We start from the raw sequence: 26,389 nt of genomic DNA, 5'->3' as shown, positions 1-26,389 counted from the left end.
ATGATAGTCCCAATCAACCATCACTTGTTTAGTGGCTCTAGGCTTGCATTTATTATCAACATATCTCATCTTCTTTCTCTCTCTGCAGAGAGATCCCCTTCTCTCTCTTTAGTCTATTTTTGGTCGGATTCTCTCTTTAGTCTTTAGTTATGCCTTTCTTTTCCTCCCATTTCCAGTTTTTCTTTCGACTCTCTCTCTCTCTCTCTCTTTCTCTTCTCTTCAACAGAACGGACGAAAGAGACAAAACGGGCGAATCTCTTCAACAGATTCCCTTCTCTCTCTACAGTAAAACCCAACGAACGGATTATGTGTATTGTTTTAAAGATTTGGGTTGTGGGTTGTGGATCGTGCGAATGCGAGGGGAGATTTGCAGAGCATCGGCTGCAGCCTAGCACCGCCTAGGCCGCCTTGAGAGCCTAGAGACTAGGCGGCCGCCTAAATCCTTCCCGCCTTACCTGAACGATTTAGCCCAAATTGGATCGGGACTCCACCGCCGAGCGCCTAGGCGACCTCCTAGGCCAATTTTTAGAACATTGAATACAATATTATAAAATGCAGGTGTAACACAAATAAATAAATTAAAATATTGATGCGGGTGGAATACATATAAATAAATAAAAATATTGTCACATGATCCGCTAAACTTCTCCAACTACTCAGATTAGTGGAAGCATGAGAGAGCGCTTTTTCCAACAAGTAAGCGAGTTGTTGAGTTTTTTCCAACGACCTTAAAGACCTTGACTACTTCTTGTGTCTTTTCCAAGCCTATCGCAAAACGCTGTAGTAATTCCACTCCACATTTCTTGCAACTCCATCTCATTACCCATAATCGGATCATGAGTAATTTGAACATAGCATTAACACAATTTAACATCTTCGATAAGTTTCCACATAGCCTTTTTTTTTTCACATAACAGTATATGAAAGCTTTGGTTGAAAGTGTTGAAAATATTGAAATGTGGTGTAAGGTGGAAGATGATGGTTAGGTATTTATTGAAAAAAATAATAAAACTTTTTTTTCTGTATTTTTAATAATTTTTATTAAGTTAATTAATCTGGGCCGTTGGATTTGAAAAAGATTCAAATCCAACAACCTAGATGTGGACACATGGCCAACGGTCATAATTCTGACCCTTTTGTATTTTTTTTCCATTTTTGGGTGAAAATCATGGACTATTGATCTTAGAATCAAATGGCCCAGAACGTGCCATGTCACTAGTTGTTGGATTTGATTTTCAAATTTTTTTTACCTTGGAAATCCAACAGTCTAGAAAACTAGGCGTTGGAAATCCAATGGCCCATAATGAGGCACGTGGCATCTCAACGCTCCCTATGTTCCGCTTGCACAGGCAGGCCCCGCCTGCTTTTTCCTGTCAGGAACGCGCGGCCACTCGCTGTGTTTCCCACCTGCTTGACGTAAAAAAAAAAAGTAGGAGTGGCCTGTGACGTCATGTTGATGCCAGCGTGACGTCACATAGCCCAACACGTTTTGGGCCAGCTTAGAAGCTGGCTTGGGCTGGGTGTCAGCCTATTTGGATTCGCTAGAGCATTTTTTAGGTAGGTTGAGCTGTTTTTTAGGCTTTGTGTTAGCCTACCCCAATGGGGTAGAGTTGCTCCAATTTCCCTTATAGACTTCTGCATGTAAATGACTTTATATAAACAGCATGCACTGTATGATTAAACAACACACAAGATCAAAAGTGAAAGCAATAATACTAATATCCCTTCCCTCTCTTTACTTGCATCAGTTATGTGATACTTTGCTCCCATCCCACTTCTGTTTTTATCAATGGTTATCTCTCTCCCTCTCTCATTTTTGTCTGTTCATAACACTGTTTTTTTTTTTTTCGTTTCTTAATGTAAATACATCGGTTCTAATTTCCTTTTTTTTAGTAAGCAGAGATAAAAGACAACACAAATAATTAACTTGTATAGTGTGTCTCTGTCTTCAATTATTTAAAAAGACTAGACGCGTTTTCATTTGCTAGTGTTGTAGAACAGTGGATGTCCACTCAAAGAATTAAATAATGGATCCTTCCACTGTATGCTGAAGCTTCCTTCATACGACACATATTTTCTATATAAATACAAACCCCACACAAATCCAAATAAGTGAAGTTCACGGAAGAGATTGTGAAGGAGAGAAAGAGGAAAGAAAAAGAGAGGAAGAGGAGAGGAGAGAATAGTGAGAGTTATCTTTGTACTCATATTATTTCAAATTATAATGAAAGCACTACTGCTGCCCCGAGAACGTACTCCAGTCACATTGACTATAGAGGAACCTCGTAAATTTTTTGTCTTATTTATTTATTCCATTGCACACACCGCCGATTTTACAATACATTATCAACACGAGAAGCTCTCATGTTAGTGGAAAACATAGCGCCACAAATCCTGTTCACCTCCATCAGCTGGAGTCTCACAGATAAGAAAATCTTTTCATTTCATCTTCAAATCTCAGTACAATTGATTTTCTTGAAGTAACTATATATATTGTTGTATGACTGTATATCATCCTTTGCAGAAGCAAAAGAGTACAGACTCAAAATTCGTAAATAATTTGACAACCATGTAAACAGCCTCGAGATTCCAACTTGAGGACCTCGGATTGAAATACTTTCTTCTTGAAAGTTGTTCGTTCACTCAGTATCTACAACATATCAAAATTTCAGAAAACTTTAACGGTGTGATCGTCGCAGATGTTTGAAATACCAAACCCGTTTCTAATTTCCGCAGAAAACTGGACAGCCACCTTATGAGTACCAAAACTCCATTTTTGTAGCTCAAATCGAAATTGTTTCTTCACGAAAGTTGTTCGGTATCCTCTTATTGATATCATACTAAAATTTGAGCTAAATCTAACGGTTTTATCTTCTCATAAGTTATAGACACTCTTGACTCCAAAACTTATGGGAACCGTTTCGACTTTTTCGAAACTCACGGAGGAGGAACACCAATTGGAACTTATTGTTACTATTATTTCTTGAGTAACCAAAATTACTTCAGAACTATGAAAAAAAAAATAAAAAGGGAAATGGGGCCAAAGCCTTGAAATGATATGTTGCACCATGTGAAAGAAAACAAAAGGCAAAGTTGTTTTTTTTGGAATTGTGCAGCATGTGAGAAAAGAAAAGGTTTTGAAGCTTGGTGCTGACAGAAAGAAAAAAAAAATTAATTAACAAATAAAAGGGACAAAAGGAAGTGGCAAAATAAAAGGTTATGATACTATTTATTTATGTGAATGGTGTTGGCTTAAAATCCTTTCACAAGTTTTATTTATTTAAAGCAATTTATTTACAGTGGGTAGAATTATTACCCTTTGCTTTAAATCTTTGATATTTATGTGAATGGTGCTGAATCAAAGCCCTTGTCACAAGCTTTATTTACTTTAAAGCAATTTATTTACCATAGACGGTTTTACTACCTATTGCTTTAAGTTTTGATTTATGTGAATGGTGTTGAATTAAAGCTCTTGTCACAAGCTTTAGTTACTTAAATGCAATGTATTCATTACGGTTGGAATTACCGCCTATTGCTTTAATTTATTTATTGTACTTATCTTGTGTTACAACGAGGATATATAGGACCTGAATTTCCTTGATCAGATTAGAACCTGCAATTTCTTGATCCTCATCATATAAAATGATTGGACTCGAAGTTCCATCACGCAAAAAGATCAGGTATGAAGTCCCTTGATCCTGAAGATCAAGACATGAAATTCCTTAATGAGTACCATATGTTTGAAGTGCCGCAGTGCCTCAACTTAATTGTAATAAAAGTCATAAGAGTCTCAGTCTACAGACTATTAAATAAGGACCAGAAGTTCCTCATGCCCATACTCAAAATGGTTTAGCATAAGTATTTATTAAGCGAATGAAATTGATTACCTGCGCTCTACTTATGAAAACGAAGTTGCAAGTTTTCTACATGTGGACATGCCATTTTACATAATTCATTATTAAGTTTGGTTGAGACCAGTTGCCAACCATCAATATTTATCAGTACAACTTGTGTTTAGGCACCAGCCAAACATTACACATATACGAGTTTTTGGTTGTGTTATCTATGTGCCTGTAGTACTGCCACAATGTACTAAAATAAGGCATCAATACAAACTGGGAATTTGTGTTGAATTTGATCCACCATCTATCATTCAACATTTGGAACCCTTGACTGGGGATATATTTACCGCATGATTTGTGGACTATGATTTTGATAAGATAGTTTTCCCGCCATTAGGGGGAGAAAATAACATTGTTCCAAAAGAATGATGAGAAAATATCATTCCAAAAGAATGATAAGAAAATACCGTTCTAGAAGTACGAAGATAATTTGTCTTATTTTGATTCACGAAGCCATCAATGAGAAAATGAAATAGGAATAATTGAATAATGCAACGAAAGTGATGAAATCATATATACTTGCTGCAAATGTGCCTATAAGAATTGATGTCCCTATTGGACAAAATAATGTGACAGTAAATGATTTATCTGTTGCACGCCTGAAACGTGGCAGACCCTCAGACTCAAAAAGATTCAATCTTCCGAAAGAGGAAGAATATGACACTACTGAACCATTGCATTCCCGAAGCATAACTGTTGCATGCCAGAAGCATGACAATCGCCGCATGAATATACGTCCCAGAAAGAACAATCCGTAGACATGGGAATGTTCATGTCTCATGCATGAAGCATGATAGACATATAGGTTCCAATGACTCAACTCCCGAAAGTGGAGATTAAAATCCAAGCTCTATAATGCTCTAAAAGAGGTTATGATCCACATTCTCTACATTATGACTATCCTGGAAAAGATAGTGTAATGCCCTTGAAGAGGCAATGGATATCCAAAAAGAAATGAAAAGTTTTTATGCATGCGCATGCACATGAGAATATGGGATCATAGATTGATGATAACCAATGGTATTTTTGGTTTTTATAAGTAGCTACTAAATTCATCAATAAGCTGTATTGATATTGAGTCCCGTTCTTTTTCGTCAACAAAATTATTGGCCAAAATGGAGAAAGGTAATTCCATTACAATTTTGTAAGAACGTGAAGAAATGGACCTATATAAATTTGAATAGAATACAAATAGCCAAAAAGATGTTAAACCAAGGAGGTTACATATGGGCATTTGTAATACAGTGAATTACACTCACATGATATGACATAAGGTTACTAATTGAAACCTAAAATTATACTCATGTAAATGAGTTCATATGAATGGAGAATTCTATACGAAGGGTTGTGAGTCGCCCACATCATATCTCCATAAGTAAATCCCTTAAGTATACATGGGAGCAAATTGCTCTGCATAAATTCCAAAGGAAAATGTTTCATGAAGTGTAGAAAATCCCTGAAGGATTCAAATTGCTAGAAGTAAGCCCCCGAAGGGTAAAGCATAAATTATGTACTCAATACCAATGGATGGTATAAATTGCCTTAGTGAGTACTATTATTATGATATTGTTGCAACATACTAAAATCTCTTGCAAGAGTCAATGACATTAAATTAGACCTTCTGAAGAGTTGATGATATTAAATTTAGAACTCCTAAAGAGTCATGAAATATTATAAAGTGTTGAGAGGAATATTGTCTTGAGCTGCAGATTGAACAATATGCCAACACGAATCTTATCCATGATGTTTATGATATTAAAGAACCATATGGATTGAAGATTGTGAGTTAAATACTCAAATGATGTTGACACTAAGAATGATTATTTATCTTCGTGAAGGTAAAGATAAATTGATATTTGGTCCAGAAGTACCACATCTTAGTGAAGTATATGCTTTATTGTATTTAGCACAATACACTGAATGAAATAAAGCTTATCTATTAATATCTCTGAGAAATTACAGATATGTACATACACATGAGTTAAAACAAACAAATAGGATGAAGCTTTCACAAAGGTTGTTCATGTGAAGCCTCAGTACTCGGAAGTACCCCAGAAGGGAGAGGCACTGCAGATTGATCATGTGGCACCCCAGTACTTAGCAAAACACCAGAAGGGGAAGGCATCAGTTGCTTTCAGAATCTAGCAACGAACCTCTGGTGATCACTTTGAATCCGACTTTCAGATTCTTACAGCTGGTCGAGCTTTCTTTTCATGCTCGTCGAGTAATTATTTGCAAGCACGTGTAACACTCTATTCTCGTGCTTGAGCCATCTGATCTCTTGTTTAAGACTTGCCACCTCAGCCATCAATGATTCAACTTGGCGAGTTTGAGCAATTAAGCGTTGGCCCATATTGGATACAGAGCCCGCACATTGAACACTGAGAGCTAAGGAGTCTTGAATGGTCATCTCATCAGACCATTTTGAAAGGATTTTGTTATCCTTTGGAGTGAGAAGATTCCTAGCTACCACAGTAGCGGTTATGTTATTCTTCATCACAGAGTCCCCAACCGTAAGAAGACCATTAGAAGATAAGAAGGATGGGCGCCATATGTTATCCTGATGCTGCTCGTCTGTATCACTCCTAAGACTCAAATCTAAGCAAATGTTAGATGGGCAAGTCATTTTCAAAAATGATGAAGGAAAAAAAAGGTCAAATAAAATTTCAAAAGTGTAAGAAGGGGGAAATTTCTATAGGCAGCAACTTTCTGAGCATACTCTTGAACACAATTCATGTCTCTATAAAAGAAGAGGCAACAAAGCCACTCGTTCAGAGATCGAATAAGCACCGCTCTCCGAATTTCAAAAGCCAGATTTTCCTAAATAAAGTTTGTTGGCATTTTTCAGACGCAATCTCAGCTTTTTCTGATATCACGTGCAACTTTTTCAAAGATCTCTGACAAAGTTGAAAACACGTAAATCTTACTATTCCAACTATAACACTGTTGCCGACAAGCGTGGATGACAAATCCACATCCACACCACTACCTGCTATTGGGGAAATCTCTATATATGTCGACCTCCGTTCTCCATAACAAGGCAGACTTGCAAGAATACCTAACTCTTCCTTATCTCTGAGAATGCATCTTCAACAAAGCATCTCGAATACTCAGTTTCTTCCTTTCCAAGAATACCTCTTCAAACAAGTCACACTAGAGCAAGATTATCTCATATCTTCAGGGACGAGAGTAAGAGTATCTCATATCATGCAATCTCCCTGTCCTTTCATTTGTCCTTATTCTTACCTGCAAAGACAAGGATAAAGAAAGCAATATGTTAAAACCTTATCTCAAACTCCTAGTAAGGAACCGACTGCCTGGAACCTTTCCTGATTGCTTACCTAGCATTGCTCTCGAGTAGTCATCTTCAACTGTTGTTGGAGCTGGGTCTTCAGTCACCAAGAAGTGATGAACCATTCAAATGCAAGGGTTGCATTCCACTCCTACATCAGAGGGCAAATACTACAGGAGAATATGCCACACATGCATGGGGGAAAACCTGGGAAAATACTACTTAAGCAAGGGGAGCAAGTAAGGCAAGTGAAAATGATACATTAAAGGGAGACAAGCACAACAAACACGTGTTGATTCATCCCCGACAAAATCGAAGATCACTTGCCACGTAAAGCTCCTCATGGTCCAATTTCATTCAAGATCAAGCCTCAAAGGTCCTTGAAGAAATCACAAGTTCGATTCAAGATCAAGTGTCCACCACCCTTAAATCAAATCTGCTCCGGATAAAATGAGTAAATTCAGACCTTTGATGCAAGTCTAACAGAAAGCCCTATAGCCCAGTTCAAGAACAAACCTGTGGAAAGTTAACAACAAGTAAAACACCTCTTTTGACAACTCTTCTTACTAAGAGACTGAAGCAGAATGATCAACGATCGGCCTAAATGATTTGAAAATCAAGGGGAGATACTTATCAGGGGGAGCATCCAAAACAGATCAAGATTTTAACGAGTCAATCGAAGACTTGTGGCCATCCAAGGGGGAGTGTTGTAGAACAGTGGATGTCCACTCAAAGAATTAAATAATGGATCTTTCCACTGTATGTTGAAGCTCCTTCATACGACACATATTTTTTATATAAATACAAACCCCACACAAATCCAAATAAGTGAAGTTCATGGAAGAGATTATGAATGAGAGAAAGAGGAAAGAAAAAGAGAGGAAGAGGTGAGGAGAGAATAGTGAGATAGAATAGTGAGAGTGATCTTTGTACTCCTATTATTCCAAATTATAATGAAAGCACTACTACTGCTCCGAGGACGTACTCCAGTCACACTGACTGTAGAGGAACCTCGTAAATTTTTTGTCTTATTTATTTATTCCACTGCACACACCGTCGATTTTACAATAGCTAGACTAAAACGACCAATTATATTTGTTTGTAATATTTTCAAGAAGTAGATAGGAATGACCCAATTAATTAAAGCCTTAAATATTTCCCCTAGAAAGACAACGACCAAACCTTTTGTTTGTTCATAAACCATGGTATCGGATTCTGTCGACTTATTAATCAGTTAGATTAAAGAATGTGGAATTAGGGAGAGATACACATTAAAGGGAGCATCCTAGACATATGCATGTTGTACTCTTTTACCTTTGATTAAGATTTTTCCCATTTAAGTTTTCCCAATCAAGGTTTTAACGAGACAGCATAAGCATACTTAACACTGTGTCAATAATCCAAGAAAAGTTGTACCATTTTTCCTGCACTACGGGTTTTTTCACTGGGTTTTTCCTAGTAAGGTTTTAACGAGGCAAATGATGTTGATATGTGGGCATCTAAGAGGGAATGTTGTAAAAGATGTGGGAATTGAGTGTCACATGGTTTAGTCAAAAGTGAAAAAGTAAGGACTACAAATAGTGGTATTGTTAGATTTTGTTATTGTTGGATGACATGGTTTTCAACTTGTATGACATAGTTTTCAAAATGTCTTAATTTCCCTTGTAGACTTCTGCACGTAAATGGCTCTGTATAAAGCGCATGCAGTGTATGATCAAACAACACACAAAATCACGAGTGAAAGCAATAATACTAATATCCCTCTTCTCTCTTTACTTGCATCATTTGTTTGATACCTTGCATCCGTCACCTTTCTATCTCTAGCAAAGATTTTCACTCTTTCACTTTTACCTATTTATAACACTCTTTGATTTTTTTTTGGATTCTTAATGTAAATAGATCGGTTCTAATTTAGTTTTTTTCTTTTTTTTTCAAGTAAGCCATAGATAAAAGACAACATAAATAATTAACTTGTACAATATGTCTCTGTCTTCAATTATATAAAAAGACTAGACGCATTTTCATTTGCTTGACTAAAACGACCAATTATATTTGTTTGTAATATTTTCAAGAAGTAGATAGGAATGATCCAATTAATTAAAGCCTTAAATATTTCCCCTAGAAAGACAAAGACCAAAGCTTTTGTTTGTTCATAAACCATGGTATTGGATTCCGTCGACTTGTTAATGAGTTAAATTAAAGAATGTGGAATTAGGTAGAGATACACTTTAAAGGGAGCATCCTAGACATATGCATGTTGTACTCTTTTACCTTTGATTAAGATATTTCCTATTTAAGTTTTCCCAATCAAGATTTTAACGAGACAATATAAGCATACTTAACACTGTGTCAATAATCCAAGAAAAGTTGTACTCTTTTTCCTAGCTACGGTTTTTTGTCGCTGGATTTTTCCTATAAGGTTTTAACGAGGCAAATGATGTTGATATGTGCGCATCTAAGAGAGAATATTGTAAAAGCTATGGGAATTGAATGTCACATGGTTTAGTCAAAAGTGAAAAATTAAGGACTAAAAATAATGGTATTGTCATATTTTCTTATTGTGGGATGACATGGTTTTGAACTTGTATGACATAGTTTTCAACATGTCATAATTTCCCTTGTAGACTTCTACACGTAAATGGCTCTGTATAAAGCGCATGCAGTGTATGATCAAACAACACACAAAAGCAAGAGTGAAAGCAATAATACTAATATCCCTTCCTCTCTCTTAAACTGCATCATTTGTTTGATACCATGCACCCGTCACCTTTCTATCTCTAGCAAAGATTTTCACTCTTTCACTTTTACTTATTTATAACACTCTTTGATTTTTTTGTTTCTTAATGTAAACACATCGGTTCTAATTTCCTTTTTTTGTTTTTTGTTAAGTAAGCCGTAGATAAAAGACAACACAAATAATTAACTTGTCTTCAATTATATAAAAAGACTAGACGCGTTTTCATTTGCTTGACTAAAACAACCAATTATATTTGTTTGTAATATTTCAAGAAGTAGATAGGAATGACCCAATTAATTAAAGCCTTAATTTCCCTTAGAAAGACAAAGACCAAACCTTTTGTTTGTTCATAAACCATGGTCACTACTACAAATTTTTACATACATGACGCATTTTATGCGTCATGTTAAAAGTTTAATGATGTAAGGGTTTAGCGTCATATTTGTGGGTGTCATTAAAGATATTTTTTATGACGTTGAAAGAGTGTCATGTATTACTTTTAAGGACGCCTAACAAGCGTCATTAAATTAAGAACTTGTGTCATCTATTACCATTTAAGACACGGAATTAGTGTCATAAACATAGGAATAAGCGTCATGGTATACTAATCATGACATATGCACAGTGTCATGTATAGCTTTTGGAGATACCTAACAAGCATTATTGAATTAAAAAAGCGTGTCATTTATTTCAATTTGAGATGCAGAATATGTGTCATAAACAGAGGAATGAGCGTCATGGTATAGTAAACATGACATCTGTATAGCGTCATATACTATAGCACTGTAGCGTCATTGAATATTACCAGCGACACACAAAGTGTGTCATAAACGATTCAATACATGTCCTAAAATATGTATGATGGCATATATAAGAAGACTTACATAATTCATCCAAGAAGCAAGATATTTACCTCAAATTAAACATTATTGCTTTATAAATTTGTAATTCATCCACTACCAAAGTATTACAAAAGACAATATAATGTGTAGAGTTTCCTACTAAAATAAAACTATAAGTTCACTTAATTTAAAATTTCACAAACTAGCTAATATAGTGTTTCATCTATTGTGATGAAGTCATCAACATGGCTTAACAAAATCAGCTCTGAACCTATTTATTTATCACATTCAAACGTAAACTAAAGATAGACTAACATTACAATTTTATTGAAGACAAAAAATAAATCAAGAAATAGAATTTGATTCCGGACAAGGAAAACAAAAACAAACCCATTGATGACTTGAATCAACTCAATACAAACCCAAGATGGTTTTGATGAGCTAAAATCCAATTAGGCATCTTTTGGAAGATTCAAAAGTTCCAATTTCTATTGTAATTAACTTTAATTAAACACTACAAATCACGCTAACAACAATCCATCTCATCATCAATAGTGTGAACATTCAAGTAATTTAGTTTAGTTATGTTGATTTTCTTCATGGATTGCCAATGATTTGAGTAAAAACCATCGTTAGCTGTAAATTAATTTGCCTGAACTATAAATTACCTACAAAGAACTCATACTAATAAGATAGTAGCAAATACACCCGCTTAAGTGCTCTTTGTAATATTAGTACCAACCTTGGTAATAATTGAGCAGTTTGGATCATCAATGATTTCCTTCATGTATTTCATCACATAATATCCACATTCTACGGTTCCTTCTTGCAAAGGGCACTGCATATACAAATAAAAACATATAAAATGTAAGTTAGTCAAATTAATTTAAAGTCAAAACCCAATGTTCCTTACCTTTACTACTTTCGAATTGATATTTTTTTTACCCTTTATTCCCTTTTGAGCTTTAAACATCTTCAGTGCTCTGCACATAGAGGATAAGAACACATAAATATATTCAAATCTTGAAATGCATGAAATAAAGACAAACATATATCCAAATACTTACAGTTCAACAATGTCCTTCATTCCAGGATCAATCTATATCCAATTAAGCGGGTCCATATAATACACTAATTCCTCATAGGGGTCAATAATAGCCAACAACCAATGAAACCTACAAAACATAAATAATTGCATTCTTTATTACATAATGGTCAACTACTGATCTGTTAGGAACAAAAAAATTCAAAACACATAGTACTAATAACCCTTTGTTATACAGAGCAAAAATTAATTGTCTTTTTTTTACAGTTCTGTAATCTAAGAGCCAGTGCATTTGATCTTTGTTCCTTTTTGCCAGCCTTTTGAGAGATTCTGCCAGGATCTACAAATCCAAACAATCCATCAAGATTGTTCTTCTATCTATAGACATCCAAGATTTATCCATTCTAAAACAATTATATTGATTGATATTAGAATAAAACATATAACAAGATTGCATGAGGGCACAATATATAAACTGTTGCAAGCTAAAGATAAAAAATAGAAGCAGAGCTTACGAGGAGTTTTATCAAACATGTGGTGTGCTATAAACACCAACTCCCACAAGAACACACAATCTAAAGATTAAATAATAAAAAAAGATAAAAGTAATAGTTAATCTAATTCAGAATTGGTATTAAGGGGATCACAAAGTTTTTTTTTTTTTTTTTTAAAAAGCAACGATCAATCTCGTTATCCAACATAGCAAATGACAAGGCTAAACTACAATTTGTACAACAACTACTTTAGCAAATGACAAGGCTAAACTAAAATCTGTCCAGCCACACAGCTCGGACTAATCAATACAACTTCACTAAAGAGATTAATATAGAAATTATTTTCTAGAAAACCCATAACCATTCCAACAAACTTACCTTACACAATTAGGTTTTGAGTGAAATTTGGGGGAAACAATCAATCTGGTTGATGAAGACTGTGGGCGTCCCAGAGAGAGAGAAAGAGAGGGAGAGATAGAAAGACAGTGAGTGTTTGTGATGAAGTCTGTGTGATGAAGATTGGTCGTCCCAGAGAGAGAAAGAGAGGGAGAGATAGAAAGATGGTGAGTCTTCTGCCTTGAGGAGAAAGAGAGCGTTGATATTTCATTCTCTATCTGGGAGTTGGCTGGGAGTAGGTTGGGTAGTGGAGTGAATGAGTCGTGAGGGTTTAGGAAGTTTTGAGGAATTCACAGGACGCTCTTCTTTTTTATAAATCCTTCCCGTTGGTTATTTTTAGTTGCGTCATCGATTTATTTTAATAACATTTTTAATAAAAAAATATCATTAAAAAATTTAATAAGTGTCATGAAAGCTCTATTTTGTATTAGTGGGTATCGGATTCCGTCGACTTATTAATCAGTTAAATTAAAGAAAGTGGAATCAGGAAGAGATACACATTAAAGGGAGCATCCTAAACATATGCATGTTGTACTCTTTTACCTTCAATTAAGATTTTTCCCATTTAAGTTTTCCCAATCAAGGTTTTAACAAGACAACATAAGCATACTTAACACTGTGTCAATAATCCAAGAAAAGTTGTACTCTTTTTCCTTCGCTACGGTTTTTTTCACTGGGTTTTTCCTAGTAAGGTTTTAACGGGGCAAATGATGTTGATATGTGGGTATCTAAGAGGAAATGTTGTAAAAGCTATGGGAATTGAATGTCACATGGTTTAGTCAAAAGTGAAAAAATATGGACTAAAAATAGTGGTATTGTCATATTTTGTTATTGTTGGATGACATGGTTTTCAACATGTCTTAATTTCCCTTATAGACTTCTGCACGTAAATGGCTCTGTATAAAGCGCATGCAATGTATGATGAAACAACACACAAAATCAAGAGTGAAAGCAATAATACTAATATCCCTCCTCTCTCTTTACTGCATCATTTGTTTGATACCTTGCACTTGTCACCTTTCTATCTCTAGCTAAGATTTTCACTCTTTCACTTTTACATGTTTATAACACTCTTTGATTTTTTATTTTTTTTTATTTTTTTGTTTCTTAATGTAAACACATTGGTTCTAATTTCCTTTTTTTTTTTCAAGTAAGCCGTAGATAAAAGACAACACAAATAATTAACTTGGTGTGTCTCTGTCTTCAATTATATAAAAAGACAAGACGCGTTTTCATTTGCTTGACTAAAACGACCAATTATATTGTTTGTAATATTTCTAGGAAGTAGATCGGAAGGACCCAATTAATTAAAGCCTTAAATATTCCCCCTGCAAAAAAGAGCAATTCTTTTGTTTGTTCATCGATCGTAAACCATGGCTCATGTGAGAGCAGCTCAAGGAACTTCATCTGATTCCAACACTCGTCCGAGTTACCTTTACGATGTTTTCCTGAGTTTCAGAGGCAAAGACCACTCGCAGGACTTTTACTGACCATCTCTACATAGCCTTGAAGAACACAGGATTTTTCACGTTCCGAGATGATGACGAACTTAAGAGAGGGGAATATATCAAGCCAAGACTACAGAAAGCAATCCGGCAGTCACAAACGTCTGTTGTCGTGTTTTCAAAAGATTATGCGTCATCCAGATGGTGCCTTGATGAGCTTGTCATGATCCTTGAACGCAAAAGGACTACCTCAGACCATGTAGTATTACCGGTCTTCCACGGTGTCGAGCCATCCCATGTGGGGGAAGCAGATGCGAAGCATTGGGAACGCATTTGCTAGACACGAGAAAACTCAGTCGCCGAATAAGGTGAAGGGATGGAGGAAGGCACTTGCAGAGGTTGCTGATCTAGCAGGGATGGTCTTTTCAAATGAAGCTGATGGGTAACTTTCATTTGTTCTCTTTTATATTTCTAGTGCTAATATTGGAAGGGTAATTTCTTTCCCTGAAAATTTGACATTACCTCTTGAAATTATATTTTTCTTAACTAAAACTCATCTCCGTTTGTTTTCTTAACTAAAGCACATTGATTAGGTTCCAACTAAACAATTTCTTTAACTAAGTTTAACTTTTCAAATTGTGTATTTTTTGAATGCCTAAACTACCCCTATTAATACTTGGATTGGATTTTTAGATCATTTACTTGTTTGTTATATTCATTTTTTTTTTTTGAGAATGTTATATCCATTTAATCAATTATATTTATTTTACAAAATATTTCATGACATTCATTGTATATTCAATGTATTAACTTTCAAATTGTTATAAGGTGCCGATTGAAAAAAATAATAATAATAATACTAATTTCATGATTTTGTGTCACATCCCGGCCCGGGTCCCCACCACATCCCGGGCTCGACTCTGCTGTAACACGATATTGTCCGTTTTAGGCCCCGACCACACTCTCATGGTTTTGTTTCTAGGAACTCACATGAGAACTTCCCAGTGGGTCACCATCATGGGATTGCTCTCACGCGAACTCGCTTAACTTCGGAGTTCCGATGGAACCCGAAGCTAGTGAGCTCCCAAAAAGCCTCATGCTAGGTAGAGATGGGAATATACAGATAAGGCTTACAGGATCCTCACCCCTGGGTGATGTGGAATCTTACAATCCACCCCCCTTAGGAACCCGACGTCCTCATCGACACACTTCCGGCCAAGGATTGGCTCTGATACGAAATTGTCACATCCCCGCCCGGGCTCCCACCACATCCCGGGCTCGACTCCACCGTAGCACAATATTGTCCGCTTTGGGTCCCGACCACGCCTTCACGGTTTTGTTTCTGGGAACTCACATGAGAACTTCTTAGTGGGTCACCATCATGGGATTGCTCTCACGCAAACTCGCTTAACTTCGGAGTTCCAATGGAACCCAAAGCCAGTGAGCTCCCAAAAGGTCCCATGCTAGGTAGAAATGAGAATATACATATAAGGCTTACAAGATTCTCACCCTTGGACGATGTGGGATCTTACATTTTGTGCATTAAATATACAAGTTAATTTACCTACCAACACAACAATAAACCTAAAACAGCTTTAGCTATTGCATATATGCTCCAATCCCTAATGCACAAATCAAAAGCTATATGTTCCACTCAATTTTTACGTACAAAATTGTCTAATTTACCTATTCCATCAAACCAAAATTTAAAGGGTCTAATTTACTTCCAAAATGGTCTAATTTACCTAAATGATTTATGTGCATTAGATTACAAGTTTATTTAATTGCATACAAGCACAAACCCACAACGTTCAAACATTATCTAATATCACTAATTTTTATTGGACTAGATAAATTAATTCAAATGTAGGTAAATTAGTATAAATATTTTATGAGTAGGTCAATTAATTTATATGTAGGTAATTACATGATTCAAACAATTTCTTTTTCTCATACGAGATGTGTCTAATTTTTTTAATATGGTAAATTAATTTAGGATTATTATATTAGCACCCCACAAATTGTTGAATAAACCTCACATACTTAATACACCCCACATTTGCTTTTTCAATTAAAAATTATTTTAATACACCACACTTCCTTCCTCATAATACCCTCACACCCCACATTCTTAATATACACCTTACATTTTCTACATACACCCCACATTTTTTATATACCCCACATTTCTCAAATCTTATAACACTCATTTTTAATTTTGCCGAATGATTTCAAACTATCTGAACGTTAGTTTGCCAAATTATTTCAAATTGAATGATTTGAAAAAATGTTTAGGTTCATTTGAACGTTTTAATAACAATAATAATGATTTCAAAGCTTTCGAAACACTGATTTCGTGTTTCATTCATCAAAAATAATTTTTCTCAATCAACATGTTTGTAGTTTCATTGCTTATGGTTTTATTCAACAATGGAGGGTGGGAGGGATTTTTGATAGTTGAAGTAGATAAATAATACGTTAAAAATGATTTGGGGTGTATTTATAAATTTTGTTATTATTTTTTAAACCTAATAAGGTCAAAATTGTCATTGCATAGTAGAGTAAATAAGTCATTAATATTAATTTTTAATGTGGGGTGCATTCAACATTTTGTGGGGTGCTAATATAAAAAGCCTTAATTTATATATGTTATCAATATTTATGATACAAGAAAGTTAAATATCCATATGGATTTAATTGCTCATCATAATTAGGATGAGTAATAACATTTATTAACCAAATGAGGATTTTGTGGCATAAGTTGTAAATGTGTTGTAATAGTTGGTTATATATTTGTCGACATGGCAGTCTATTTGAAATTTGGGAATGTTTAAAATTAGGTGGGTTTTTGTTTGAAAAATAAAAGTTTCAACGGCTTATATCTAAAGAATTTTTTGTTTTTTAACCAACAATTTGTTTTGCCTTTTTTTGACCTAAGTGTATACAATACTTCTTTTACAAAAAATTAAAAATAAAAAAATAAAAAAAATGCATATATATAATAACTTTCTTAACTTCGTTTTCCCTTGTTTCATGTTGTCAACAAAGTTTCATTTTTATTTTTAACTAATTAAGATATGATGTCAAAATAATGTATAAGTTTAGCATCTCTCCAGTTGTTCGTACCTTTATAACTTACATATAGGTACACAAGTTTGATTTATATTTCATTTTGTTTGCAAATTCTTAGGTACGAGTCAAAGTTTATCACAAAATTGTTAAGGTGATTGGTGATAAGCTAATTCGCACACCCTTGAGTGTTGAATCCAACTTGATTGGAATCCAATCTCGAGTCAAACACATCAATTTATGGTTACAAGATGGATCAACTGATGGTATAGTTGTTGTGTATGGGATGTCTGGAATAGGGAAGACAACCATTGCTAAATATGTTTACAATTCAAATTTCACAAGTTTTGAAGGAAGCAGCTTTGTTGAAAATATCAGAGAAATGGCAAGTCAACCGAACGGGTTAGTTCAAATACAAATGCAACTTCTTTATGATATTTTGAAGGGGAAAAAGGAGAAAGTACACAACGTTAGTGAAGGGATAAGTAAGATTGAAAAAGCCATAAGCTCTAGAAGAGTTCTTCTTGTTCTTGATGATGTAGACCATATGGACCAATTAAATGCAGTACTACGAATGAAAGATCAATTTTATCCCTGGAAGCAAAATAATCATAACAAGAAGGCGTGAAAGGTTGCTAATGGCACATCAAATTACTAAGGTCCATGAAGTTGAAACTTTGGATTACTATGAATCATTGGACCTCTTAAGCTGGCATGCATTTGGCCAGGACCATCCCCGCATGGAATATTCAAAAGAGCTAGTACAACAGAGTGGAGGACTTCCATTAGCTCTTCAAGTTTTGGGTTCTTCTCTGTTAGGCGAGAGTATGGATGTGTGGAAAAGTGCATTGGAGAAGTTAAAAGTTATTCCTAATGACGAAATCATGAAGAAACTGAGAATAAGCTATGACAGTTTACAAGATGACCATGACCGGAAATTATTCCTCCACATTGCTTGTTTCCTAAAAGGAAGGGACAAAAACTACATTGTTCGAATACTAGATGGATGTGATTTCTTTACAACCGTTGGCATTCAAAATTTCATTGATAGATGCTTGGTGAAAATTGATAAAGACAACAAGGTGAACATGCATAACCTGATTCGTGACATGGGAAGAGATATAGTTCGTCTAGAATCTGGGAAACGTAGTAGATTATGGTGGCATAAGGATTCTTTTGAAGTATTGAGAGAAAAGAATGTAAGAAACATGTCTTTTATGTCTTTATATGTTTTTTGCTTCTTGTGAAAAATATCCATAATAATGTTGTTCCATTTTTTGTCCTTAGGGTACACAAACAATCCAAGGTCTTGTTCTGGACATGCATGGGAATCCTGCACACAGTCCAATAAACACAAATGAGACAATCTTTGAAACCAATGCATTTGAAAGGATACACAAATTACAACTACTCCATCTTAGATGTGTACGGCTGGAGGGATGTTATGCAAATTTTCCTACAGGATTAAGATTGTTGTGTTGGCTTGAATTTTCTTTGGATTCTATACCCATTGATTTTCCTCTGGAGTGTCTAATTGTTCTTGAAATGCAATATAGTAGCTTGAGAGATGTCTGCAAAGGAACAAAAGTATGTTACTCTGTGCATCTCAATTCCTTTCCCTTCTTTTTCATTTTAAAATTTTGATTCGTTGACTAATTGCATATGTTAGAATTAACTCCCACAAATTTTATCTCTTTTTTCTTTATTTTAATTTTTTTTTCTTGCAGTTTCTTCCATCATTGAAGATCCTTGATGTGAGCCATTCTCATGGCCTTAGTCAAACCATGGACTGCTCATACTGCCCCAATCTAGAGGAATTGATTCTTGTAGATTGTGGAAGTCTGCTTGATGTTCATGAATCCATTGGAAAACCTAGAGAGACTTGTGTACTTGAATCTGGAGGATTGCAAGAACCTTAGGATGCTACCAAAGAACATGTGCATGCTAAAATCACTTGAAACTCTCATTTTATCTGGGTGCTCAAATCTTGATGAGATGACGAAGAAGATGGAATCTTTAAAAATGCTCGAAACAGATGGAATTCCAAGAAGTGAATTATGGCCCGGAAGAAGTTCAAGTATCTTGACTTATTTGCCATGTTATTTAGTAAAGTTAAGTCTTCGTAGCTGCAATCTTTCTGATGATGCCTTTGCTACGGATTTAAGTAATCTATCCACAATACGAAGCCTAGATTTAGATAGTAATCCAATTTGTAGCCTACCTGTTTTCATCGAAGGTTTGACGAAGCTTGAGATGCTCTCTTTTAATTACTGTAGGAGGCTGGAATCACTTGTGGGCTTGCCGAAAACTGATGCCGTTTTTGTACTTGGTTGCACGTCATTGAAAAAAGTAACATATCAATCCTATGGGTTGAGAGCGTTGACCCATTCGGATGAGAACCAAAACGTAATTGAGGGCGAGTACTATGACAACTTAGAACAAACTGGAAGAGTTGACGTGGAAATGAGGAAACTTTTCAGTTTGCACAAGTTGGAAATGTGGAAACTTTTCAGTTCGCAAAACTTGGAAATGAGAGAACTTTCCAGCTTGCAAAATTTTAAACAAGTTGGTTGGGTTTGGAGTCCCGTTCAGGTACCTCTCTCTCTCTCTCTCTCTCTCTCTCTCTTTCTCTCTCTCTCTCTCTCTTCGGAAAAGTTTGACTAATATAGTCGTTTCTGTGTCATTCATACAGGGACTTGATCAACATGGTATATATAACATTTTTTTTGCGGGGAATGTGATTCTTGGCCGGTTCAGCTATAAAAGTACGAAGTCCTCAATATCTTTTATTGTGCCTTATCTTTCAAGTCACAAAATTCGGGGCTTAAATATCTTTGCTACCTACGCAAACAATGATTGCGATTGGGTTTATTCGTCTAATCCATGTATGAGTATTGAAGTGAGCAACAAGAGCAAGGGTATGAAATGGATATGTGGCCCACGATTCTACCGTCACCGTTTTGGAAGTGAGGGAGGAGAAGACATGACATGGTTGAGCCATTGGAAAATGGACAATGAAACAATAATATTAGAATGTGGAGATGAAGTGGTTGTTTACGTAATGAAGACGGAATATACTGAGTTCTTTCGGGTAAAGGAATTTGGTGTGGAGCTTGTGCAAGAGCACCAAGACAAGATGAGTACCCAACACAACACCACTCCAGATCCTAATGATCCATTTGTCATCGGTGGAGATTTGTCACCGCTAGAGATGTATCAGGATTTTACTTCTTTTGCTGGATCAGTGAAGCAGAAATGAAAAATACTGATTTTTGTAGGCCGAAATGGTTGAATACCCTCATCATGGACTCAGGTAAATCATGCTCCATTAAAGCACTTAGGGTTCTGCCCGTATTCATTTCATTCGAGTTTTCGCTAAATTTTATGTTATTTGTATGTTTTTCAGACAAAGAAGAAGAGCAACAGAACGATCTTGATCACAAAATTGCAGCAGCGAGTGCCAGAGGCAATAACTGCCATGTGTTAGGAAGAGGGGGCTAGTCACTTCTCTGAAGAATTGGTGACAGTAGATACAAAGTTCGAATTCAGAACTGAGCCATGTTAACCGCTTGGGATATGAAAGACCCTTGCTATTAGATATCAAGTTCAAATGTCTTCAGCATCATCAAATATCGTGTACCCCATGGCTTTAGCGTTGCGAAATTTTTCTTCCCTGCCACTGATTGCCTACGACCTCATGCAACCGAAGATATACACATGGTTATATGCATGTTGTAAATGAGGAAAAAATAATAATACTTTTACACACTGTAAGGGAAGGACTTTGACATAGGCATCTTTACTAACACTGGCAAGAATCAATTCTTTGAATTTGGGGGAAAAGATTTCGGCACGGGGGAAAGCAAGAACATCCGCTTTGCTTATTAAGTGTCCAAAGTTACGGATCTTAATTGTCATTTGCATCAAAATTGTGTAAATTACATAAATATCAGTACAACAAATATTAGCCTTGCCTACACTACGGAAGCTGGTTTTTGCTTCTTCAACCCGAACAAATTATTGAGGTCAGGAAGCATCGGAGGAACGGCCATAGTCTCTGGGGCCATGAAATTTACTATCTTCTCGTGAACATTGTACCTGCAAAAGCATAATACAACAAGCCTTCAACAATGTGGCCTAGTTTGCTTAACAGATGCTCCAAGATATTCCAAAACAAAATCATAGCAGTTTCACATAGGGAATCGAAGAATCTATTGATACCTTATCTTGCGACTCTTAGAGGCTCTTCTGTCAACAATCTTCCTCTTCTTTGTATGCAACTTTTTCAAAGAATAAAAGGCTGTCTCTGAGGATAATCAAATAGTGCAAAATCAGAATCAATAACAATATGCTGGCAATAAAGGTCTTAATTGTTAGCAGGAATAACTATGATAGCGCGTTCCATTTTTTAAGTTACAAAAACTTGAATACTAGAAGTTCAGGATCGACTAGGTTCCAAGCCCACTATAACGAAGACAATAGCTGCAGATACAGATCCAAAACAGAAAATTAACAAGGATATCCAGCATCACTTGGGCATATACAATCATAAACTATTTCAAAAGCCACAATTTTTAAATGCAATCTGATTGTGTTTTGATTTACCGGAACTCTTACAGATTTGGATAAACCGTATATCACATTCAAATGCAATCATGTATTACGTATGAGATGCCCTAATAATTTTACCAGAAGATGCTGGGTCAATTGTCTCAAAAAATTCTTTCAGTAACTGCTGGTAAAACTCAGAGTCATCCAAAAGTTCGGGGTCACCATCAGCTTGTGCACCAGCTTCAGATTGTGTCTCCTATCAGAGTGAAGGAATAATAAAGAAATTTTTTAATTAAAAGATACAACCAAATCTGCAGATGATGAGTATTATTAAATAATCACAGGTGGCGTGATTCATTCTTATAGCTAAGGAACAGATTCATCAAATAAAATCGGGGCCGTCCAAAATGAAAATTGAAGTAAACACCACAAAAGACACAAAAAATTGTTCAAATATGTTATCAAATTAACAGAATGCATCCTTCCTCAAACAATGAATTTGTACCTCGTTTGAGAATTAAAATAGCACATAGGAAATTTTAAAATCCATGGGACATTTAAGTGCAACGAATTTATAGGCCTCAGATTTGAATAGAATTCTAGTTAACCAATTTTATGCAGAACAGTAGGATTACCTCCCCCTTTGCAGTATTTTTCTCCTCAGGAACCTGCACATCCATTTAAAAATTAAGATGAAATCTCTTTGAGCCTGCACAAGAAGCTTGGGAAGTGTAAAATTTTCAATTTTTTCAATTTAGATGTAAGAGTTTATATCTTACAGCGCCAAATACAGAAACTGCTGATTTCCTCATCTGCATCTGCCTAACCATTCTGCTTGGATCTCTCATATAAGAAGCAACTTGTTCACTAATATTCTGCAATTGGAAAGGATAAATGAATTCATGTTGAATATCTCGCAAGGGATGGCACAAGTCCGATCATAGGGGAATGCATGGTTACAATTTTAATTGTAGGGCCAGACCTGATTAAAAGCATGCAGTTTGCTTTTAATAGCAGCAGCACCTGTGGTCACCTCTGTCTTCCTCTGCCATTTATTGATGGATTTGTCTCTGAAGGTAGCTATTCTACAAGATAAAACGTGACAGGTTTAGTTAGACCAAGTAACCCACATGGAAATGCATACAATAATGAAAAGTTGAACAACATAGCAGAACAAATTTCTAGAAATCATGCAAGAGAAGTTGACGGAGCATGACTACAAGTAGAAGATTTTTTATACCAGAACTGCCCTACATCTCAAAGTAAACATATGGCAACATAGATATTTTACAAGTATGATTTACAAAGTCATTTCATGGTTCTTTGCCAGCCCTTTTGGATTACAAACAAATTTACTTTAGTGCCTAATGGAATTTCAATGTCAGAAAACTATAGACGGGTAAATTGCATATGAAACAGTTGAGACAAAATAACATAACAGGCTGATGTATTAACTGATAAAAATTATATATTGAAGTATACCAAAGGTTAGATACTATCGTATTGAAATACAGCAATATTAGTAAGGTATTTGAATCTGCCATTACGAGAATTTTAAACAATAAAACAGAAAAATTCCACATTTCCTTTTGCTGGAGCAGTGAAATATGGCATGACGAAGAAAAAAAATATTTCAGTTTTATACAAGTATTGATAGACTTCAACACAAGAGCATATGTTGTTAGTAGAACATAATTCTTCTCAGAATATCTTAAGTACGATCTGAGTACCTCGACAGCAACTGAGAAATCCGTGACCAACCCTCATCACCATCACCGTCAATGTTCTTAGATGAGTCTGACTTCTTAGATTGTCCAGATTTACCTTCAGAACAGGATATTTATTAGGAGAAGCACTGCATGAACATTAAAGTGCAAACAGTACAAACTAGGACAGTCGATTAGACCAAAGTAGCCCAAAAGCCCCTTTTTTTTTTCTTTTTTTTTGTTTTTTGCTTAATCAGGCTAAGGTTTATACGAGATCAAGCAGGAAAGATTAGTCCTGGGGCAGATTTCAAATCTGGCTTCATCTTGGCTATGCTCAGATCAACAAAGCAAGACCCAAATGATTTAGCTTCGATGCTTTGTACTTTGGGATGAGCTTGGGCAAGGCTCCGCTTAATCCATTCCTCTTGATTGACACCCTTACTCTCTTAATAATAACTCAGTACCAGCATAGCAAACCTTACACATACTGGCAATTCTTATCACGCCGATAGCAAATGCACAACAAAATAGAGAACCAATTGTATTACAAGATAAATATAATAGTATGATAAATGTAGTTTGCACATACTATCTGTTGCTTGAACGATGGATGGGTTCTTCTCAAGTAGAGCCTGTAACAAGAAAAAATGGCATGATGTGATAAATTTTAGCATAATGTCAATATTAACAAATCGTAATAATTTATATTATATTACCACATGGTATGAAGCTAAACCACAGACCAAGTAGTACTAGGTAGACAAGAAGTTTTTATGACAGCCATACCTCTTGTAGTTCTGCTAGAGAATCCAAAATTTGCTTTGATGAGTCAACTAGATCAGAATATGCTGTACTGACACCCTGATGTGAATCACAAAATAAAGACCTAACTGGCTCCTGCAGACAACCTCTCGGGTAAGAACACAATATCTTAACATGTCAAAAAGCTACAAAAAAAGAAGGGGGAAAAGCAAAAGCGACCTGTGGTAATCTATTTGAATTTGAGAATGCTTTCTGAAGCAAGAATCTGAACTCAAGAGCTTTGTCCCAAAGAGCCTTCGAGAAAATGAAAAAAAAAAAGCATAAAAAATGAGTAAAATAAACATCGATCAGACAATAATCCGCTACATAAATATTTTTTGTCAACTTTAAGGCGAGGCATAAAAAGAAGCTCTAATCAAGGAGCAATAATTTCACGATGAAAAATAAAACCTATTTCATGGATATTACAAGAGCTATTATCTTGAACAACGCACCTTTTGGTTCTTCACTGCTTGACCTTTAAGAAGATCTTCATCCTTATGACGCTTTAGATTCTTTAAAATATCTCTGCATGGGAAGATGGAATAAACGATGAACAAAATTAACTTCATACGTCCGCCTATACCTATGTATAGATGTCTGTTCCTTCCTTTTATCTCGAACTCAATAATTGCAGACGCATGTATAACTCCATTTTATCCTTTCATAATAACTAAATTAAATAGATACTGAAACTTAGTGGCGAGCTACAATGAAATGGCACTATTATTGAATGACTTCTGTAACTTAATATCAAATTTTGTCACCAACCTACGACTGCTATGCATATTATCTCCTACACACATTATTTAGTTTTACGTCGTCAGTCTAGTTAAGCATCACAAGTTTATAATACAAAATAAAAGGATTGTGAACAGAAGTCTCTTACTGCTCCTGATGACGAAGATTCATGTATTCTTTCTCGAGTTCTTCCATCTCAGCATCTTTATTATCGTTTTTCCCATCACCATTTTCCTCTTCCCCATCTACTTGTCCATCTTCTTCCTCATTTTCTGATTCTTCTTCCTCCTCCTCACCGTGGCGCTCATCATCAAAGTCATCCTCTTCCTGCTCCATCTACATCACAAATCATCAATTAACAACACAATCACCAAAACAAAACCAGATAACTACCGAAACTGAACAACAGAATTACAAATTAAACTAACATTCAGCTCATCGCTGTCGAAATCATCATCGTTCTCAAACTCACTGTCACTGTGACGAGCCTTCCTCCCCATTGTGACGCCTGACCCCTAGAAATTCAAACACCCAAATATTTATACAATTTACTTCCACAAAGATTTTAGCTTTGGTGTGACATACAGTTTCATTTCAAATATTCAAACTTCATCAATCCCGAATTCTAGAATAGATGAAATTTCCTTGTTTTATTTGAAGCGAAACAAATGATATGTATACAGATATATATATATATGAGCCACAAAAACCCCAGTCCTTTTCATAGGATTTCGTATAATCCGGCACAGGAGATATATATATATATAGAGAGAGAGAGAGAGAGAGAGAAACCCTAACCTTTTGAAGCTGAAAGAAGGAGGAGGACGGCGAGGGTTAGAGAGGCAGAGACAAGTCTGAGAGAGAGAGAGAGAGAGAGAGAGAGAGAGAGAGAGAGAAACCCTAACCTTCTGAAGCTGAAAGAAGAAGGAAGACAGCGAGGGTTGAAGAGTGGCGGAGACAAGTCCGCGAAGCAGCGGCGGCAGGGTTTGGGTTTTGGGGTTTAAGCATTGATACGGAATTTACCGGGTTGGAATTACCCGATTCTAAAACCCAAACCCGGCTGCTAAATGTAGTTCCCAAATCTATCGATTATTTCCTTCCTCTTCGATCAAAAGACATTTGGGCCTGAAATGGCCTTCGTGGGCTAGTTAGGCTATTATTAGACTGAGTCAGGCTCATCTTATTTGATTTGCATTTTGTTGCACACTTAATAAAGATGACTTATATACTACCACAATCTAGTAGTAAATCTCTTGATTCAGCAAGTGTCAAATTTTATATTTGACTTATGTAAATGGCTAATTCAATACTAAATTACGATATTTGACTTATTGTGCAACTAATCCAAACCCAGCACCTCTTAAAATA

The 26,389-nt window shown here is 35.6% G+C and overlaps 2 protein-coding genes and 1 pseudogene across 4 annotated transcripts; 1 reads left to right on the top strand and 2 right to left on the bottom strand.

Annotated features, from left to right (window-relative positions):
• Positions 1 to 3,541: 3,541 nt before the first annotated feature.
• Positions 3,542 to 12,978, bottom strand: LOC126591563 (uncharacterized). Of its 2 annotated transcripts, XM_050257305.1 has the most exons (6): positions 12,691 to 12,978; positions 12,084 to 12,158; positions 11,841 to 11,948; positions 11,687 to 11,756; positions 11,516 to 11,611; positions 3,542 to 3,698 (listed from the first exon to the last, which is right to left on the bottom strand). In XM_050257305.1, exons 3-6 carry the CDS (start codon positions 11,858 to 11,860, stop codon positions 3,543 to 3,545), a joined length of 342 nt encoding a protein of 113 aa, XP_050113262.1. In that variant the 5' UTR covers positions 11,861 to 11,948; positions 12,084 to 12,158; positions 12,691 to 12,978; the 3' UTR covers position 3,542. The 2 variants fall into 2 exon arrangements, with proteins under 2 accessions (XP_050113262.1, XP_050113256.1); XM_050257299.1 differs by lacking the exon at positions 12,084 to 12,158.
• An 822-nt stretch (positions 12,979 to 13,800) lies between these two features.
• Positions 13,801 to 20,901, top strand: LOC126591532 (disease resistance protein RUN1-like; annotated as a pseudogene).
• A 182-nt stretch (positions 20,902 to 21,083) lies between these two features.
• On the bottom strand, positions 21,084 to 26,045 carry LOC126591538 (uncharacterized). Of its 2 annotated transcripts, XM_050257255.1 has the most exons (15): positions 25,942 to 26,044; positions 25,820 to 25,845; positions 25,450 to 25,536; positions 25,170 to 25,357; positions 24,736 to 24,808; positions 24,461 to 24,535; positions 24,266 to 24,376; positions 24,069 to 24,111; positions 23,504 to 23,597; positions 22,756 to 22,858; positions 22,553 to 22,648; positions 22,409 to 22,441; positions 21,912 to 22,029; positions 21,444 to 21,528; positions 21,084 to 21,320 (listed from the first exon to the last, which is right to left on the bottom strand). In XM_050257255.1, exons 1-15 carry the CDS (start codon positions 26,027 to 26,029, stop codon positions 21,197 to 21,199), a joined length of 1,344 nt encoding a protein of 447 aa, XP_050113212.1. In that variant the 5' UTR covers positions 26,030 to 26,044; the 3' UTR covers positions 21,084 to 21,196. The 2 variants fall into 2 exon arrangements, with proteins under 2 accessions (XP_050113212.1, XP_050113220.1); XM_050257263.1 differs by lacking the exon at positions 25,820 to 25,845 and having other exon boundaries at positions 25,927 to 26,045.
• Positions 26,046 to 26,389: the final 344 nt, after the last annotated feature.

This window comes from Malus sylvestris, chromosome 2 (genome assembly GCF_916048215.2).
Source record: "Malus sylvestris chromosome 2, drMalSylv7.2, whole genome shotgun sequence".
NCBI lineage: Eukaryota > Viridiplantae > Streptophyta > Magnoliopsida > Rosales > Rosaceae > Malus > Malus sylvestris.
The sequence above is the reverse complement of the archived record's forward strand: the minus strand, read 5'-3'. Positions and strand labels throughout refer to the sequence as shown.